General features: G+C 30.6%; 3 protein-coding genes and 1 pseudogene across 6 annotated transcripts; 1 reads left to right on the top strand and 3 right to left on the bottom strand.

The window, feature by feature from the left end:
* Window positions 1-202: 202 nt before the first annotated feature.
* Window positions 203-2,730, bottom strand: LOC122534617 (T-cell activation inhibitor, mitochondrial). 2 transcript variants are annotated; one of them, XM_043665438.1, is made up of 8 exons: window positions 2,448-2,730; window positions 2,259-2,373; window positions 1,565-1,956; window positions 1,195-1,507; window positions 1,019-1,119; window positions 815-976; window positions 537-668; window positions 203-469 (listed from the first exon to the last, which is right to left on the bottom strand). In XM_043665438.1, the coding sequence occupies exons 1-8, from the start codon at window positions 2,468-2,470 to the stop codon at window positions 235-237; spliced, it is 1,473 nt and encodes a 490-aa protein (XP_043521373.1). In that variant the 5' UTR covers window positions 2,471-2,730; the 3' UTR covers window positions 203-234. The 2 variants fall into 2 exon arrangements, with proteins under 2 accessions (XP_043521373.1, XP_043521374.1); XM_043665439.1 differs by having other exon boundaries at window positions 815-958; window positions 2,448-2,727.
* Window positions 2,731-2,971: 241 nt separating this feature from the next.
* Window positions 2,972-6,128, top strand: LOC122534618 (equilibrative nucleoside transporter 3). Its single transcript, XM_043665440.1, has 10 exons — window positions 2,972-3,478; window positions 3,607-3,759; window positions 3,855-4,115; window positions 4,215-4,309; window positions 4,384-4,434; window positions 4,519-4,751; window positions 4,927-5,164; window positions 5,227-5,312; window positions 5,380-5,579; window positions 5,649-6,128. The coding sequence occupies exons 2-10, from the start codon at window positions 3,614-3,616 to the stop codon at window positions 5,758-5,760; spliced, it is 1,422 nt and encodes a 473-aa protein (XP_043521375.1). The 5' UTR covers window positions 2,972-3,478; window positions 3,607-3,613; the 3' UTR covers window positions 5,761-6,128.
* Window positions 6,129-6,389: 261 nt separating this feature from the next.
* Window positions 6,390-8,079, bottom strand: LOC122534622 (protein-L-isoaspartate(D-aspartate) O-methyltransferase-like). 3 transcript variants are annotated; one of them, XM_043665447.1, is made up of 6 exons: window positions 8,055-8,079; window positions 7,471-7,566; window positions 7,224-7,363; window positions 6,912-7,137; window positions 6,717-6,802; window positions 6,390-6,648 (listed from the first exon to the last, which is right to left on the bottom strand). In XM_043665447.1, the coding sequence occupies exons 1-6, from the start codon at window positions 8,062-8,064 to the stop codon at window positions 6,475-6,477; spliced, it is 732 nt and encodes a 243-aa protein (XP_043521382.1). In that variant the 5' UTR covers window positions 8,065-8,079; the 3' UTR covers window positions 6,390-6,474. The 3 variants fall into 3 exon arrangements, with proteins under 3 accessions (XP_043521382.1, XP_043521381.1, XP_043521383.1); XM_043665446.1 differs by lacking the exon at window positions 8,055-8,079 and adding an exon at window positions 7,815-8,026; XM_043665448.1 differs by lacking the exon at window positions 8,055-8,079 and adding an exon at window positions 7,879-8,023 and having other exon boundaries at window positions 7,471-7,514.
* A 3,163-nt stretch (window positions 8,080-11,242) lies between these two features.
* On the bottom strand, window positions 11,243-18,375 carry LOC122534620 (annotated as a pseudogene).
* Window positions 18,376-20,022: the final 1,647 nt, after the last annotated feature.

Here is a 20,022-nt window from a genome sequence, read left to right as displayed (position 1 = left end):
TACAAAGAGCTAATAAGAAAGGAGCTATTTGCTTTGTGCAATATCCTAAGTTTTTTATCCTATATAAAAAATTGTATTTTATGCTTTATAAAAATCTAAGATTTTTTATCACATATATAATCTACATGATAATCATTAACAAATAATTAACTCTTGAATATAGTTGTTGCTTTAATTTCTATAAGATAAAGAACAGCAAAAGGATAATACAAAATACATTATATTCGAACTCTCTCAAAGTTTCCAATCCCATGGTATACATAATACACCATCACTCATAACAGAATAATAATGTGTCACCCAAAGCATAACCCCTTTCAATAAAGGTGCTAAAATGTTTTTATGCAATAATAAACGTTCACAGCATTGTATCATCAAATCAGGAGTTATACTATCATCCTTATTTAATACAGATAATCCCAATTCCTGGACAGTTTTATCATAAAGTTCACGTTCTACATACTTTATGCTACAAATAAATTATATGTTTAGAATAGTGAATCAATTTTATATGCCAGATTACAAAATGATCTTACTTATTATAGTGATGTAATCTCTTAGTAGCTTCTTCTAAATTATCAGTAATAAAATTTACTAAAAGAAAACTTGGACATGAAGATGGAACTATAAACTGTCCTGTAGGAGAGAGCATTAAAGGTCCTGCTTCACTGAAAATAAATTTCATTTTATTATTCACATATAAATTTATAATTTATAAGTTATACTTACAAATATATATATTATATACTTACAACAAACAAATCAACTAAAAGAAAATATATATCAGATATTAAATGTCATAGGTAATACTAACGCTTCAATTACAATTTCATAAGTAGACAGATCAGCCGGCCATACTTTTGGGTAATTTCGTCGTCCTCGATAATCCGAGAGGGTTGTTGTAAGTTGTCGAAGTTGTCGTTCATACTGGCTAGCCATTACTTTTGGCATGAATTTCCTGCACATATAGAGTACCCTGAGCCTTACCGTCACTCAATTAATGTGTTGTATTACGCACCGTCGACCAACTTTAATGTCAAGAAGCACTTGTGAAACTGCCTTTTCAAAAGCTGGTAATCTAAATAATACCAGATCATACTTCTGAATATTTTTAATTAACTGTAAAGATTAATATTCATTTATCAAAGTATAATATATTGTAAACATTATGTAAATTTAATAATTTATTCTTACATCAAGCCAATTGTGCCTCACTTCACCTGAATTTAACATAACATTTCCTTCTAAACTAATGCCTGTATCATTGGCGAAAACAAGTGTTCTATTTTTGAGTACTTCCATTGGTTCAGGATGATGTTCAGCTAATGCCTTAAAAGCTAAGAGACATCCTCTATAATGAGTTATGTTCCATCCACAATCCCATATAATGTTTTTCAAACCTAATTCAGAGCATAATATCTTTTCTAACTTTTGTACTTCTTCTCTCATTGGTCTACATGCTTCTAACTTCACATGTACTTCATTAATATGTTTATCTAAATATGCCCTATAAAATTATATTTTTTATTACTTTAATTACATAAATAAAATAATATAGACTTACTTAAAAGTATCAGGTTCTGAATTAATTTTTCTTTTCATTAGAATAGAAGCATAAATAGGATCATCTTCTAATTCTGAGAAATCTATATCCTCTCCAGCTCCTCTTCTTTGCCAATATTTTGACTTATAATTTGTACTATCTGGTGGTTTTTGTTCTTCTATTTGATCTACAAATGTTGTTGGTAAATCACACGTTTTCAGAATAGAGAGTATAGTTTGTCTTAGATCCTTTTCTTTCAATTGAATCTGTACTAAAGTAAATTTTCCAGCCCTGAGTTCCTTTTCATTTTTTGAGCGTAAATAAAATGGTAAAGTGGTAGGCCTTATCGGTCTTTGTTGTTGTAAATTTTCTATAATAGAACTTAATTGTTTTAAGGAATTTTCATTTACTGTCTGAAACATTAAAATGAGAAAAATTATATTTAATGTATTTAATATAATATTTAATGTATGTTTGGTATATCATGTTATAGTTATTAGAAATTGCAAATTTTTACATAATATAAATCTATTTATACATATATTATTTGCATAATTAGTAATATATGCAATAATTATTGCGTTTCCTTTGTTCTATAAATAATCCTAACTATAATCAAAAACTATATTGTCGACGCATAAGTGATTTAAATTGCTTACTTTTAAAATTTACTTTAATAAATTGACTAAATCATTATAAATTAAAATATACTCACTCTTTGCGTGGGATATTGCCCAAAAAGATCAGGGTGGACAGTAAAATAAAAAGGTCGTAATGCAGTGGATATTTCACCCGTACTCAAAGCTCTTACTGCATCTTTTCTGCAAAAACTACAAGAAAATGACTGTCAAATTGATTAAAGTGATTAAAAAATGATACGATTTAATCAAGCAAATATGTTTACCATTTTCCTAACACAGAATACATTTTTGCAGTTTTTTATATCATCACACGTCCATATCATGTAAAAGTTTACGAGATGAAATACAATAAATATCGCATTTATTACCCATCAAATTTACTGAACGTACTACATTTACAAATAACAAATTCGTCGCATATTAACCGCAGAGTATAATTTTTCAGATATATAATCTACGTAAAATCTGCTGATATACACTTCTCTAGATAACTATTTTTATACCTTGTCAATATGCAAACTTGAGTAACATTGGACTTGAATCTCTTCATTTTATCTAATCAATGGTGGAATCGTGGGATCTGATACGTATGCATACATAGTATGTAGTATATTCAAATTCAACATATGTATATATGTTGTGTGTGATATATCTGATCAGTAAAAAATAAACTAGCGCATTATATTTGATTGGTTAAATTATTATTTGTCATGCACAATATAGAAATAAATTTTAATTAGTAAAACAAAATATTAATTAGTAAAACAAATAATTTTAATTAGTAAAACAAATAATATTAAATTTAAAATTTTGTAGTTTATATATATTTTGCTTTTATGTGATAAATTGAATACTTTTGACAGTACGTCATTACACTTCACGTGTAATTCATTTGTGTATATATTGTACCAGATGTAAACAAGTAATAAAGAAAGGAGAACTTAGGATTAATTTAATACTATAATGACACAGTATTTGGTTTTTGTATCTGTGTTTAGTCACAGATGGTCAAGAAAATGACATATATACATATGTGCATATTTAAATATACATATGTACATATTTAAACTATTAAGTCTTTCGAGACTTTAAAACAATAATGTGCTAAAAACATTATCAATTGTTTTACAGACGTGGTTTATTAAACATGGTCTTCGAAAGTTTTTACTTGTGTTAAATTTAATAATGTTTAAAAAAATTTATATTAATTATCTGTCACAATGTAAATAATTAATGTTTTAAATGTGTGCAAATTGTGAAGAAAAAACTTTATTGCTGCTTTGTATATAATATCGTAAGTACAAAGTTTAAATATAATTCTATTCAATTAATATCCATTAAATATACAATTTTGATAAAATTTATTTACATGTAATATATAATTTTGAAGAATTAATAATGACAATGTTTTTATGCTTTTAGCTTTACCATGTCGTATTCTATCAATAGAAGACCTTTGTTAGAAGGTGTATCAGACAGTGAATTTGAAGATGATTTAGAAACTGAAGCCGATGATCCAAACATTTCTGTTCCAGATGAAAAACCGTTTTTAAAACAATATGAACCTAGTGACAAGTAAAAATTGTTTAAAATAATTTAGCTTATTATTATGAATATATATACATAGACATATATGAAATCTATATAATAGAAATTATTATACTTTTCAGATATAATCTTGCATACATTGTTTTTTATGTACTTGGTATAAATACATTAATTCCATGGAGTTTTTTTATCACAGCTGATGATTATTGGATGTATAAATTTCGAGAAATACATAAAAATTCTACGAAAAATATTAATTATAGTCATGTGGAAAATTTAGAAAAAAAAACTGATCTCCAAGCTAGTTTCACATCTTACATAAGTGTAGCAAGTGCACTACCAAATACATTTTTTTTAATTCTAAATGCATTTATTAGTAAAAAGTAAGTAAAATGTAATTTTAACTATGTAACAATAAGGAATTTATGCAACATTCAAATTAAAAGAAATTTTAAATTACATAAAAAATATTAAAATAACAGAATTTCCTTAAGAGTAAGAATGGTCAGCTCCCAGTGTACAATATTATTATTTTTTATTTTAACAACAATATTTGTTAAAATAAATACAGACAAATGTAAGTTAAATAAATGAAAATACTTCATATAAAATTATTTTACAGTTAATATAAAATATTAATTTTATTTTTAGGGCAAGGAACATTTTTAATAATTACTTTGACCACAGTGGCATGTGTTAATGGTATATTTTTAGAACTAAAGTACTATTGAATATTATAACAATTAAATCACATAATATAGTATTTGTAGATATTTGTTTTTATAGCTGCAAGTGCAATTTTTGGAGGAAGCTTAATGGGTATTGTTGGACGTTTTTCTCCAAAATATATAACTGCTATGTCAAGTGGACAAGCTCTTGGAGGAATTATTACTGCTATAGCAGAAATATGTTCCCTTTGGATTGGTGCTAGTCCTGTACTTTCAGGCCTGGTTTATTTTATAATTGGAGATGTTATGTTATTTTTATCTTTAATTGCATATGTAATTCTAGAAAAAGTAGTAAGTAATTTAGTATTCCAAATTACTCACCGCTATAATGATATTTGCTATACAGCTGTTTTATAAGTAGCTTATGATGATGATACACAGACGCATGAACAAATAATCTGTTATAAATTGAAGACAAGACTTGAATATAATATATATTAATATATATCATTTACTTTGTTGATAGGCATTTTTTAAACATCATATGGTAGAAAAATTACCTGAAAATGTAGAAGCAGATTATTCAATAACTGGAGAAGTAACTTTTCCTCAAGGGACTACAATATCTTATACACGTATTATTAAAAGAATTTGGCATTATGGTATTAATGTATTTTTAGTATTTTTTATATCCTTTTCTGTATATCCAGCACTTACTGTGTTAGTGGAAAGTCAATGTAAAGGCAAAGGGTATGCGTGGAATGGTAAGCTTTATTGAATTTAATATGAAAAATTTTACAAAATTTTTATATTTTTTGTTTTTTAGATATCTATTTTGTACCTGTGGTGACCTACCTTATTTTTAGTTGTGGTGATTATACTGGCAGAATATTATCAGGCATTTTTCAATGGGTGTGTATAAAAAATATTAGAACTTTAATTTTTTGTTATTATAATAATATTCAAATTCATATTTTAGCCAAAAAATAAACCGTGGCAAGTCGTGCTTTTAAGTCTAATGAGAGTCATCTTTATACCAGCTTTTATATTTTGTAATGCTCAGCCCCGACATCATCTTTCCGTTTATATTCATAGCGATCTTTATTATATTTTAATAACTATTGCATTTGCCATTAGTAATGGTTATCTATGTAATCTATCATTTATTTTAACTCCTACGTAAGTTATTATATATAGATATTCTTTCAATAAATTTTTATTAGTTTTGTACTAAAAATCTTTAAACAGGGTTGTAGATTCTCAAGAGAAAGAAATCGCATCTATTATGATAGGAGCTTTTCTTGGCATGGGATTGATATCAGGTTCTGCATTCAGTCTGTTCATGGTTAAAGCACTTTAATCATATAATTTGGACAAAAGAAATAAATAAATATAAATAAACTTTCATCTCACTGCCCCTATATTTAAGAAGAAATGACAATGTTGAATCAAATCAAATTTTATTTTATACTTTGTGACAAAATTTATGAATGTAATATTTGATACACTATTGTAAATTATTTTTGAGGCATTTCTTTAAGTATTTAAATAATAAAATTTCATAAATATATGAAATTATGTATAAAATGGAAATAATTACATATAATGAATCTAAAATATATAATAGCATGTAAAAACTTAATTAATTATAAGAAAATTTGTAATCAGGTATATACTTAATGTATTTGTAAGAAATCAAAATGCAATTAATTATGATAAATCTTTTAATCTTTATTAAAACTGAAATTGTAATAAAATTTGATTTTAAATAATAAATATTAAAAATAAAAAGATATAGTTAAATTCACTATTAATGTGTTATTAAATTCTTAATGTGTATCTACATAATATCTATTATTATATATGTATATAATAATATTAATAACATCTATATTTTACGGATATTTATAATTATGATTATTATATATAATTTGAAATATCTTGAATATTTTATTTTTAATTTGATTTGTAAGCACTTGTATATATATATTAGAACTATAAAATAAGCTTTATTTACCGTTTACATTTAATTCACAGAAAAAAATCTGCTCACTTATTGGAGCATACATGTATTTCATGAAGGATATTGTTTGTCTTTACTTGTTAATGGGACAAAAACTACACCTGTAAGAGTCGTTTTTTTAATTTTTCCATCTCTCATTTTGTCAACTTGTACTAATACTTGATCCGAGTTTCTTGGGCCCACTGGTAATACTAAGCGCCCACCAGGAGCTAATTGATCAATTAACTATATAAAAAGTAGTTTTAGTGAGTATAATAAATTCTTATATAACATTAACTAAAGTTTTTTCTTACAGCTTGAGGCATTTCTTTAGCAGCAGCTCCCACATGAATAGCATCATATGGTGCTTTTTCTGGATAGCCTAATCGTCCATCTCCAACTAAAATGTCATATATAAATATTAGAATATATAAATATAGAACATTGCATACTTTTCTACAAAGTATACAAATCTATATTATTATATAGAAAATTTAAAAAATTATTACCAACTAATTGAATGCGTCCACTTTCAAGAAGTTCTGGGTTATCTTTTTGAATATTTTGCATAGCAAATGCTTTAAGTTCAGGAATATGTTCAACACCTATAGCTAACCCGTTTGAGCCTAACATCATTGCCATACATGCTGTTAAATATCCAGAACCAGAACCAACATCTAATGCTCTAGCGCCATCATGTAATTTATCTTCAAGTATTTCCAAAGCATATGCATGCTGAATAATTTCAATTAATCAATATAATATATCATTGATATATTTTATATATTATATTTTAATTCATAAATTCATAAGATATATACCATATGAGGAGCACTTATAGTTGCACCATAGCCAATATCCTGAGGAGAATCTATATATGCATAGCCAGAACGGGTATAATTTCCTCTATCTACAGAAGACATTGCTTCGTAAACTTTATCTGATTTAATTATTCTTGATGCTAAATTAAAAAGATATATATATATATATAATGTATACGATATATGTAATATATGTATATGTATGTCTATAATATACATATAGCTACAAAATATTTATATCACTTACATTTAAGATATTGTATAAGATCATTATTGCTTTTTGCATGAAATCTTCCAGACCAGGCCATTTCATATGCAAATTCAGAAAATAATAAACTTAACACTATGAAAATAAAACACGGCAAATATATTTTATGATCGTAAATTGTGATTTAATTCGACAAATTTTTGTTATAAGAAATCACTTGTAAAATTTATTAGAATTACTAATGTATTGAATGTATATAATAAATAAATAAAAAAAGAATAAATTTATTATGTCACATAATTATATATGTAAATACTTCAATAATATTAAATGATAAGTAAATTGAAGGTTGATTCAACGTATTTTTCGTTGAAGATACAGACCAAATATTAATTTAGTTTTAAGTTTCATGTAATCAATACGTTGATTTTAATAAATCTATCTTACAAACTTCAAACCAAATAAAACTGCATCACTGTAGCATATGTACAAAAATCAAATACAAATAATGTATGAGATAAACGTAATAGAAAGAATGAAGTGACATTGAATTGTGCAACACCACAACAAAGATTAGAGGTACACCAATCTTCTTACTATGGTTATGTCACTTTCAATCTTACCGATGTACATATATTCATTTTCATCAATGATTCATGTTTTCATGTCACATGCGATGTTACCGACTCCATGTAAAATTATAGACGAGATCATAGACGAGGCATAGACGAGGCATAGACAAGATATATGAATAGATATTGCCATTCCTGAGGTACATAAATAAACATTGCCACAACGAGGTATGTGAATAGACATTGCATACGATGTATTTTTTCGGTTTTTGCTCAATATCTTATTACCATTTTCGTGTTACATCCTATCGTACCGATTCAGACAAGTTTTGTACTGCAGCACTGCTAGTGGTGAGAATTGAAATAAAAAAATATGGACAGTATTGCCAGTCTCTTTCGAGAATTATTTATTGAATTGAACGTAGTGATACTTCATCAATAAAGGAATATAACGATTTAGATGGAAATTGAGATGAAAAATTCATTATATATTTGATTATTTACATCTATTTAAAGATATTAGAAAAAATGATTGAAATATAGTTTTTAACAACATAATTAGATATGAATTAGATATGATGTTTTTTACTTATTTAGTGTGTAACTTCAGAGTTTGAGTGAATCTTATAAACTCGATTTTATAAAAGCTTGGAAGTATCAAAGAAATGTTCCCATAAATATTGTTTGGTTATATATATATTTGGTTCCACAAATAAAGTTATATTGTGGTAATTATTTTTTGCAGATCATCCGTTTTTGAAATTTTGAAGTTATTTGTTAAGACAATGTTATTTGCAATGACTTGCAGTTTTAAAGGCTCAATTTAAAGAGGTTTCAATTTTTAAGATCATGATTGATCTGATCATAAAAAAGTTGTTCAGTGATGGAAAACTTCTCTTCCGTGAGATGTTTTGAGCAGAAACATTTTTATTTTTACACTTGTTGCACGATGTAAAAATAAATATCTTTGAACGAAATAAACCCAAGATTGTTAAAGTGGAGACTCTATTCTTTAAAATAAAATCAAGTTAATTGCTCTACAAATTTTTTTCACGAAATTATAACAATTTAAAGTATTTTAAGACAATTTTTTATCTAGTATATGAATATTTTCGTTCTTTTTTAAAAATGTCTCATGAATTTTGTGTATTTGATTTAGACCAGAATTTTTTTTTTTATACCAAATTAAGCGCTTCAACGGTGAAATAGGCAATATACTTCCTACGATTCTTGAACTCAATCGATATTTCTCATGATCGATTTTTAAGCGAAGAGAATGGCGGAAGGAAGCACATCTCGTCTGTAAAGAACAAAGTATTATCCAGAAGAATCATCCAGAAAGAAGTATCATTCAGAAGTTCTCAGGTAAAAATTTAAATCAATAGTTGTTAGATTTGCATTTGTGTTGTGTATTTTTAAAATAAAACGTACATTTTTGACTTAGATGGCATCGTTTCTTCGACACTTTTTTATTTTCATTTATATCTCATTAATAATATCATTTAATTAATACGCGTGTGTTTGACGATTCATTGAGCGTCAAGCTAACGAAATAGACTAAGATTTTGGAGCTTCTCATGCTGATTTTTTTTCGATCATTGATTTCACTCTTACGGTTACCGGTAGCTTGTTTCGTACTTTCGAACGCTTTTTTAATAGAATTTGAAGTTGATTATGGTTTCACTTTTACATATTTGCCTTCATTTGACATATTTGTTCTAACTTTTGGTTTCTTTTTGTGCAGGTTATTGCTTGGTTGCAAAGATAGCATAGAATGCATAGACGTCACGATCATTAATGAATAATCTGATGAACTTTCACGAAAAGTTGGTAACATTTTATTCATTCTGCGTAACATTTGTTACCTAGAATGTATAAATGTATAATTATGTATATTTGATATACAATTCACAATATGTAATTTCGTAATTATATGGGATACAAGGATTAAAATGGAACAGATTAAATTGATTAATATTTTATTTCAAATATGGAGATCGTAGTAACTTAATGGTATATACTTTTATATATATTTTTGTATTAGATTATTAAATTCAAAATTTTCATATTTTTACTACAATATACTTTTTCCGAATGCTAATGCGCAATTAAACGATTCAAAGCAAGATTTCACACATGTATGATTTTTTAAATGCTATATTTATGTATTGAGCTACGAAATTTTGAGTTATGCAAACATTTTTGAATATTTATAATATACGATATAACATATTACTAATGTGCATACTTCACTTTAACAATGAACATTCAGAATACAATTTCTACAAATATTTCTGCAAATATTGGGAAATATTTTATAATTTCTAACTATCTTTAATGCATATGCAAATTTATAATCATTTTTTAGAAAGATAGCAATATTCTTTAAATGAACGTATTCTTTGCCCTTCCCCTTAATCAGCCTTATTTTCAGAAAATTTTTCATTGCGCGCAATGCAGTCAGTAGAGTCAGTGTTTGTTGCGCAATATTTTAATATTTTTCCAAGCAAAATGGCTCTTATTAAATTAAATTAGATTATTAATTCATTTAACTTATAATTCACGAAGTTAGAGTCAGTGAGTCCGCCGATTGTTATTTAAACGCGCGCGTTAATAGTTTTTTATTTTTCTTTTTTTACATTTTTTTTTATTTAACATTCGATTTCAGTATATTAGAATCAGTGCTCAACGCGGTAAGGCCTCTCCAGGAGATCATGATCGTAAGTAATTTCATATATTGTACTTCAATCTACTCATGTTTCAAATTTGACAACAAAGTATAATGTTTGACGTTTTGTTACAGATGCTTCACAATATTAACTTTTTGAAATATTTTGAGGAAAATTTAACGGTGGCTCCAAAACCAAGAATGTAAGATGTTTCATTATCTCTTAAGAACTTCTGCTTTGTTTTTAAATATAAATTCTAATATTTTATGTTTTATTACAGATTCTTTACAATCTCCAATTCCCCTTATTCCTCTAAAAATCTTACGATGCTTCAGAAGCACAAGGTAAGTATTCTAGCAGACTGTACTTGAATTAATTCTATTCTCTACAGTTCTCTTTCCATTGAAGTCTAATGTAAAATTATAGCTATAAAAGAAAAACATTTCAAATTATTAGAGTCCCAATTTTTATCATTATTTAAATTTTCACAAATAACTTTTCAAGAAATTTTTCACGGCGTTCACTTCCATCATGGGATTTTCAGTGATATCTGTTTGATGAAGATCTTCACGATGATTTTTCTTGGTCCAGTGCAGATGATATCGTTCTTCGCAGTGAGTCGCATGCATTTTTGTTCCTCTGGTCACTCAATCATATCGTAGGATGAAAGGTCCGAATTGGCACGGCTGGTTAGTTGTATACGTAGAATTTTTGATGAGCATAGTGGCCGCGGGTATTTTTTGTACCCGTGAGTAGTACCATTTTTTTCAAGTTTTTTTTCAAGTTTTTCAAGTTTTTTATGTATTAGATCAGAATAGGGATCAAAATAGTTTTTTGCACATCGCGATTTTAACAATTAGAATATATACATTTATAGTACTTATAAAATCAAAATATATTTAATATAAATGTTTGCAAAAATAAAATATCCATATGAATAGATAAATTATAAATAATTATTATTGAAACAATTTTATTTGAGCATTTCATAATAGAGAAGACTGATATCCTCCGACTTCATGAAAGATGCATATTACTTGCTGATACTGGTGATATATTTTGTTATAGGTTTTAATTAATAATTGTTATAATAATTAATAATTTGCAATTTCTCTTCCCTTTTATAATAGTATTGAATGATTTAATTAACTGAGTTTTATAATTATGAATTTCAGTAGAATTGAAATATAATAGATTAGAATTTTTTCCGCAGAAATGTATGATACACTGATGGTTGAACATTTATCGCTATACGTGCGTGTTGTGTGTAATATTCGCATTTTAAATGTACATATAGGAAAATATAATATATAACAGCATCGTGGTTTATAAAAAAATAATATTTATTCAACATCGTTGTGATAATCTTCCACAAGAGAAAAAGCAGAAAATTCGTTTGCTTGTTGCACGAACATATCAAATAAACAAATAACAAATAAAAACAATGAAAATAACAATGATAACTGTTGCCGAGTGGATGCTGTCTGAAGCAGACTGGCGAGTAGAAACTATATAAACTTGAGACTATATTTTCCTATTTGTCGTTAGGTGTTTCCAGAAAAAAGTTATGGCTATTACTATTGTGGGGGGTGTGTTTTAGCAATTACAAAAATAGGATGAAGAAATGATATACTGAAAATGCATAAAGGAGAAAGATATTCAAAAAAGGTATGTCGGTGTATCTTCGTTCTTCATAGTAGTTTATTATCTATTGCTGGTCGTCATATCTGGTGACCGGCTATAATAGAAATAAGACTCTTGCTATAAGGAACTAATCGATAGTGGGCAGCCTATGCCTGTGTACATAGCCTGAATCTAGCAAGTCTACTATCTTTTCTAGTTTTATCTAAAGTGATGCATAGATGCGTCAATGTACAAGGAAAATACAGAAAGGAGAAGTTAGTTGGAGAAAATCCTGATCATTCTGATGCAGATCTGGGAAAAATTTATTTCGAATAATAACTTATAAATTTTTGAAATAATGTTCTTTGGTATTTGGCAAATAATGGATTTTAGTTAACAGCTTATTTGGTCAATTAAAGGAATTTGAAACTATGGAAATAATTAGGAAACAACAAATTGAAGAATTGATTATTTGAGAAAATAATATTTATTTGATAATTGAAAATTTGTCTTTAAGTAGTGTTTCCTTGATGCTTGGCGTAACCTCGAGTACATTGACGGTTTCAGCATTTTTATTTCCAGCTTCGTGTGAGAGCCTCACCTTCTTCTTGGAACTTATCCTTTCGCCTTCCAAGTTCTGTTATCTCAAAATTGAGACTGGTTGGAACGTTGTATATTATTATCATTGGTTTCTTTTCCACGAGAAGTCCACTTGCAAGGTCTGTCACTAGAAGCCTCTCGCTTTTAAGCACACGCTCCACATCTTCTTTTGTTGTTGTTTAGTTATCTCTCAACTAATATCCCGTTGTTTGAAATTGTCTTAACATGAATCTTTAGTTTTTCCTTCACTGGTGATATGACATCAGAATGGATATTTGACATCAGAATTGCCTTTGTAGCCTCGCTATTTTTGATTTCGCTACCATCTCGTAGGTAAATAGCAACCACGTGACAGAATCACAGTTGAAGCGTCGCTTCACGATGAAATTGCGTGACTCCGATTACTTCAATCTGGCGATCCTTGTGAAAATTTGGCTAACTAGACTCGAGCCCATAACCAGTAGCGCTCAAGAGATTCTTCTGATCGAACACCAGACAACCAAATTTCTTAATCAACGCTCCGAACGGAATTTCAATCTTTCTCTTCGCTTGCTCTTTTCGTGGAACCGCTTTTCTTTCTCCTTGACGTATCTCACGCTCCAGCGGACGAGTTTCTATAATCGAACGAAATTCTATAATCATGTTCAAATTGGTAACGCGTAAAATAAAATAGCAATGTTAGATTTGTCAATCGCATTTGATGTTGCATCGGTCACACGATATTCATAAGATTTAAAAAAATACAAGATATCCACGTTTTTTACTTATTTTCACAGATAAAATGACTTTCCTGTTAATTTCTTTTCTGTTTAAAATTAGCTAAATTTAAGTATAAGGTCGAAATAGAAGTGTCTAGCATCTATTCGAGCTGCACGTCAAACTCTAGTACCAAGGACGAGTCACGAAAGGATTCTTCAAGACGAATTTGCACCGATGCGCTTCGATAGACTAATCTTTAAACGATCTCCGTTGTATTTCGCAGTCTCACAGAAGGAAAAGGACACGACGCGACGCGCCTACTTCTTTCTTTTTGATTTTTGAGACGTTCGCGAAAGAAAATAAAACGGAGCGTGACGTTGATAGTCGATAGCGACTTCTAAGAGAGGAGGCATCGATAAGGATTCTCTCTCATGTAGTTGCGCGATCGTGCTCCGTAATAAAGTCGTGCCACGACGATCTTAATCTTCGCGGACAAGATTGATACCGAAAGAATCTGACGAGGCTTTACAATTTCCAGTTTCGTCGATGGAAATCAAACTGTCTCGCGAACTCGCTCCCAAAGTTTTCCGTCCCATCCAATTCAAGCTGTTCTCGCACAAAATGTTATTACAATCACGACTATATCAAACTCGATCCGCTGATTGGGAAGTACAGTGCAGGACAAAATGATACGCTATCCCTCAGAACTGTATGCTTAGTTCTGAATACACACGGATGATAATACATATTTGGTAAACTGCGTATATTGTATTATGACATTGTATGCAAATACACCAAAAATCAGTTTCTTGGAACTCCGTTTACGAATGTTATGGAAAGAAATGTCAATATGTACGAGCTTCTTCTAGTGAAAATGATACACTACATGTACATTTTTAAGTTCTCGTTAGTTACTGAAGGGTTAACGAGAGAAAATGTATCGAGTATATTCGTAGTATTCGAAGTGTATTATTTTAAGTTCAAAAATGATATTTTAAATGATATTTCAAAATAGAGTCTTTGCTACTCTCAAAGCGAAATTGATAGAATTTTATTTCGATCTAAGGAGTATTTCATTTTAAAAAATCGCGAAATTTAGTTAATTGAAATCGCGTAGTAATGCATGCTTTGTTAAAAAAACTTGATACTTACGGTAAAAAAAAAATTTAGTCGACGAGCCATTGTGCGTAAAGTTTTTAATTCAGGATTGGAAGAGAAATTGTAAAAGCAGGTGTAGTGACAAATAAAAATTACGTATCACGTGTTTCAAACAATTTTGAGCATTTAAAACGTCTAACATTGAAACACCTCTTTAACATCGCAGCATAAAGAGAAACGCTCAAAGTTTGTCAAAAGTGGAATGGGCAATTCTGGAAAAGAGTCCAGTACTTCCTCCAGTGTCCAACAATTGTGGTCAAATGTCCCAAGTGGCGTGCCATGTGCTGTAGCGAAAGTTAGGCATAGGACATGGGAATGTTTATTCTAGCCTTCCAAGTCTGGCACTTAAAATATTAAGGATATGATTTAGTTCGTGTGCGTGTGTGTGTATGAATGATGAATGTTTCGTGCTGATGAGGAAGAAAAGAGTCAGTCAGAGAGTTTCGAGCATTCAGTAAGAAAAGTGAGTCTTGAGAGAGTAGCGAGTTTAGCGTGTAAACGCAGCTATTAAGAGAAAATAGTGTTAATCTTTATCTTATAATCACCATTAAACAAAATTCTTATTTCTAACTTTAAGTAAACAACCTTTTTATACCAAAATTCCTACAAAAGTTATATATATTAGAAGAAATAATGGAGGAAAGTAATATTTAATGACAAGAAAAAGTTCAACTTGGACGACTCAAACGAGTGTAATTATTATTTCTATGATTTAAGAAAGGAGAAAGTTATACTAAGTCGTAGATAAATGGGAGGAGGAGGAGGAATTGTGTTGTAAGCACGGCATAAACTTTATTTGCAGGAGGATAAATATATATCAAAATATATGTCAAAAATATATAAATTTGATAGACGAACAATTAGAGAAACATGCCGCTCGTATTACGCGGGTGAGGGTGGCTTTTTCAGCAGGATAATACATACCGCTAAACGAATGCAAGAATATTTTGTTTCAAAAAATATTCAAGTTTTGAACTGGCCAGCAAGGTCGCCAGATTTAAATATTATAGAAACTATGGCGGATTTATCTAGGAAAGTTTATACAGGAGATAGTTTCAAACAATTCAAGAATTAAAATCCAAAATGGTAGAAGAACGGAATAATTTACCACAAAGAAATTAAAAAATTACATAAATCAATTCCAAAGCGTTTAATTGATGTCATACAAGGAAAAAGTACCATTATGAAATATTGATTAATCATCTAAACCACTATACAGGTATATTTCATACAGTCTGTCGTATCAACTGGCCCATTTGCATTAGCTCGAATTTTCATTCCTTTTCATAATATTCGTAAACCAAATACCAGAAAACTGACTTTTCGTATTGTGTTTACATACAATGTCAAGTACAATATACACGGTGTTTGATTTTAAAAATGGAGACCATAAACCCATAATATGTGAATAAAAAATTCATCGAACCAGGGATAATAGGTTTTGAACATTTTATACACTTTTTTTTGTAGTCATACCTGATTACCAATTCCAAAGCTCAACAAGTTTCCTCATTACAACTACCCCTACTAAAGGGACAAAAGTAAATATATAAAATCTTACCATAAATAAAATCTCGACCATATATAAAATGTGAGGCATCCCTAGGTCGTCGAGTCAAAAAGTAATAAATATAACTTTATAAGACTGACCTCGCTCAATGGTATCTCTTGGCTTTAATTAATTTACCTTCCCATTTCCAAGATCAGGAAGGACAATAGAATCTACCTGTGTGTGTGCGTGTGTGTGTGTGTACTTTCTTTCTGAACTATATATATAAGGCCGATACACAATGAATTTAGTAGTTCAGAAAGAAAGTTCGGACAAGAAAATTCTGCAGCACAATTTTACTAATTTAAACTTTCTTCTTGCCGTGTGAATAAAAATCTAACCAACGCAACCTCGTATATACAATTATTATCCTTGAACGAGCTGCTCTTCATTAGTGAAGACAGCAAGCTATCGACAAAATCTTCGTTTAATACGCAGATTTAGATCGGGACGCGATACACGGTACTAAATATGTATTATCTTCCGTATGTATTCAGAATTAAGTACATATGAGTGATGGCATATCTTTTTGTCCAGTACACCCGATCAATGGACTCGACAGTTTCCCGGGTAAATTCTTGTCAAACATCCTCGAAGAGCGATGACTGGGCATGGTATTAACATGAGGAAGGTTGGCGATCTTTCCATAATCGCAACTTGCCGGCCTGGTGAAGTTTCTTGACTTGGAAATTTTCCAAGCCGTCACACTTCGTATATCCGTTCCTTTATGTTTCTGAAGTCTCTCCTGATCGTCTTGATTTATCGTCGGACGTCAACCGTCTGATGATGTCATAAGTTTTCAGCGAAGATTTTTTTTCGCCTTTGTGAAATCTTGTCTTCGTCATCGCCTTCGTCTTCGTCTTGATCCTCGTTCTCGCTCTCTCATACGTTATCTCCGTTATCTTCGCGTTTTTGAACTCACCCATCGGATACTCGTAATCTTTGAAATTATCGACTCTTTTGCTCTTGGTTCTGAAATAGCAGAGTTGTGACTCTTGCAATAGCAGAGATTGGGTCTTCTCCAATCGTCGAATTTTTTTCCGAGTGATTGGGGCGTTTTTCTGCCGTTGAGGCGCCAGTCGTGTTTGGGGACAACGATCCTATGTTTCCTCCCATTTTTCCATCAAGATCGATGCCCGTCGGAACCGCCATTGTCCGCGCCCCATTTTTCATACTCGAATTCGTCCTTCTTGGCCGAATCGTAGTCGGTGTCACAATGTTTCGAATAACCGGGTCTGCGGTGAATTCTGTCGGATCTCAGTTCGTAGCTTCGATCGGGATATCGAGGAGAACCTCTGCGTTTCTGTTCTTCGTCCTCGTACCAGCCGGATTCTGTGATAACCACCTCGATAATACCCAGATGGGAAAGAATGCGGCCATTCTCAAGGTCCGAGAATAGAATCTCTCGTAATAGAGACAATCGTCATAATCATCATCATCTTCTTCTTCCTCTCGATCGGCCAACGAGTCGTCCTCAAGTTCCTGCGTCCAAGAAAAGGATGATCGTCTGTCGACGAGGTCGTGCCGATTTCTCCTCCCATTCGTGCCTGTTCACGACGTTCTCGTGAGGATGGTGTCTAGCTTCAACTATGAACAAACCGTATTTACAAACGTTATTACAAGGATTACGAGTAACAACAGCCTTCTGTCGCGAATCATTTCGTCTTCGTATTTTGCTTATATCATCATAGCAAGCGTGATTTTAAGATTCAAAAGTTCGTCGCTGGAAAACTACACAGTTGGTTTCTACTCTGCCAGTGTTCAACGATGCATCGCAAACGGAATGTAGTGGCACTGTGTTTCACGTGAGATTCGCGATTGGCCGCGATTGAGACATTAATGATTCGCAACGTCAAGCCAGCAACAACGATCGACAACGACGATGAATTGTCAAAGACGGTTATTAGTTTCCGAACTTTGAGAATTAATGTAACGACGATGGGATTTCCGTTGAATGGGATCTACGTGGTATAGTTCGCGTGCTCTAAATATCGAAACGTTTTAAACGATACGGGGTGTCCATAAAGTCTCGTTGCAATTTCAAAAATTTATTACAAAAGCAAATGAAAAGACAGATAAGTGAAAATTATTACAAAATGAGACGTATATATTTAAGTTTCTTTTATTAATAAATAGTTGTTAATAAATTTTAAATAATTTTGGAGATCATAAAAGAATGTACTTAAATATTACTTGTTACCAAAAAAAAATTTTAATGAATATTATTAAAACACGGTATACAAAAAAATGGTGCCATCCTCTGATGACAAAAAGAGGACGACTCTACGATGTTTTTTAGGAAAACTAATTTCACTTGAATCGTTTTCACACGCTTCTTCTACTGACATTGTCACTGTTATAGGTAAAGAAAAATTTTTTAAATTGTACTGGAACACAAACCACAGGCAACTGATTTAAGAGAAACCATTTCTAAAAGAATACAGGGTACAGATTAATACATACAGAGTACGATAAATACATACAAGAAATACAGGATGGGTGGAAAATCGTACTAGCCAGGTAAATCTACGTAAAAAAATAAGGAAAAAATGTGGTACAATTTTTTCATTCGGGGCTTCGTTTTCGAGAAACTCTAATTTGAAGTTTATTGCCTTACAAGTACTATTGGAAATGTCCTCGTTGCTGCATACGTAATTGTGCTCGACGAATTAAAGATAACTGAACTGATTGTAACGTATTATCATTTTTTAGCTTTTCAAACATTTGAAGAATTTTTTGCTTTAATTTGTAGGGACGATCGCCATAGGAACGAATTGTTTATGTTCCGAGAAGAGGTGCCTGGGACGACAATCCGACAGTCGAATAAAGACTTTTGAGAAGGAAATACGCCTCGAATTCTTCGCCCTTTATCCATTACAAATTGTACAATGTTGTTAATGTTTTCTTTATACAGTTCTTTTTTTATGTGTCCCTATAACTAGAAATACAGAGGTGTGACCTTGGCGGCCAGTGTATCTTACCGGCACGACCTATATATTCCAGCACGAATACTTTTTATTTAAGAAATTTAAAACTGGACTCGTAAAATGCGGGGAGGGGAGGGGAGGGGGGGATTTCACCATCATGATGAAAAATGTTTCTAGGTCTGATATGTAAAGGAACTTCTTCTAACAATGAAGGCAATGTGTCACGTAAAATCTCTAAATATCTGCATCCATTTAGATTGTCTAGGAGAAAATAAATTCCCATGATTCGATTATCAACTATGCCTGCTCAAACATTGACCCTACACCTCTCTTATAAGTGGGTTTCACGATAAGCACAATGATTTCTGTCTGACCATCGATGCGTATTGTGGACATTGAAAATTCCATCTCGTGTAAATCTGGACTCGTCGGACAAAATACTCGATAGAAACCGTTGATCTGCAGTGTGACATTCTAATAACCACTAGGAAAAATTCATTCGTGGCAGGTTACGTTCTAGAAAATTCTGTACCCGCGTGACGTGGTATGGATACATGTGGTTCTTCTGCAAAATATGACGACTTGTTTCCGTATTAATATTATGTTGTGAGCCAAGATTTCTCGTACTAATACTAGGTGTGTTATTTTCTACAGTATCCTACTGTTATCAATATAAACACTAAGCACGAGCAGAGACAACCGGTAATAGAATACACGATTAGGAAATCGCACTGCGTAATTGAGCAAACTTTAAATACGATTTTCTCGAAAACGAAGCCCTGAATGAAAAAATT

The sequence above is a fragment of the Frieseomelitta varia genome, unplaced genomic scaffold (assembly GCF_011392965.1).
Source record: "Frieseomelitta varia isolate USP_RPSP 00005682 unplaced genomic scaffold, Fvar_1.2 scaffold_62, whole genome shotgun sequence".
NCBI classification, from domain to species: domain Eukaryota; kingdom Metazoa; phylum Arthropoda; class Insecta; order Hymenoptera; family Apidae; genus Frieseomelitta; species Frieseomelitta varia.
This window is presented reverse-complemented; position numbering and strand designations above follow the sequence as displayed.

What these genes read in the sequence shown, in the direction of transcription:
- LOC122534618 (XM_043665440.1), top strand. Translation starts at nt 3,614, where the DNA reads ATGTCGTATTCTATCAATAGAAGACCTTTGTTAGAAGGTGTATCAGAC. An exon ending in TATCAGGCATTTTTCAATGG is followed by an intron (nt 5,313 to 5,379) that starts GTGTGTATAAAA and finishes TTCATATTTTAG; the next exon opens with CCAAAAAATAAACCGTGGCA. An exon ending in TCATTTATTTTAACTCCTAC is followed by an intron (nt 5,580 to 5,648) that starts GTAAGTTATTAT and finishes ATCTTTAAACAG; the next exon opens with GGTTGTAGATTCTCAAGAGA.
- LOC122534617 (XM_043665438.1), bottom strand. Translation starts at nt 2,470, where the DNA reads ATGTATTCTGTGTTAGGAAAATG. An exon ending in TCAGAACCTGATACTTTTAA is followed by an intron (nt 1,508 to 1,564) that starts GTAAGTCTATAT and finishes ATAATTTTATAG; the next exon opens with GGCATATTTAGATAAACATA. An exon ending in TGAGGCACAATTGGCTTGAT is followed by an intron (nt 1,120 to 1,194) that starts GTAAGAATAAAT and finishes TAATCTTTACAG; the next exon opens with TTAATTAAAAATATTCAGAA.
- LOC122534622 (XM_043665446.1), bottom strand. Translation starts at nt 7,842, where the DNA reads ATGAAACTTAAAACTAAATTAATATTTG. An exon ending in CTATAAGTGCTCCTCATATG is followed by an intron (nt 7,138 to 7,223) that starts GTATATATCTTA and finishes GAAATTATTCAG; the next exon opens with CATGCATATGCTTTGGAAAT. An exon ending in CTAAAGAAATGCCTCAAGCT is followed by an intron (nt 6,649 to 6,716) that starts GTAAGAAAAAAC and finishes CTTTTTATATAG; the next exon opens with TTAATTGATCAATTAGCTCC.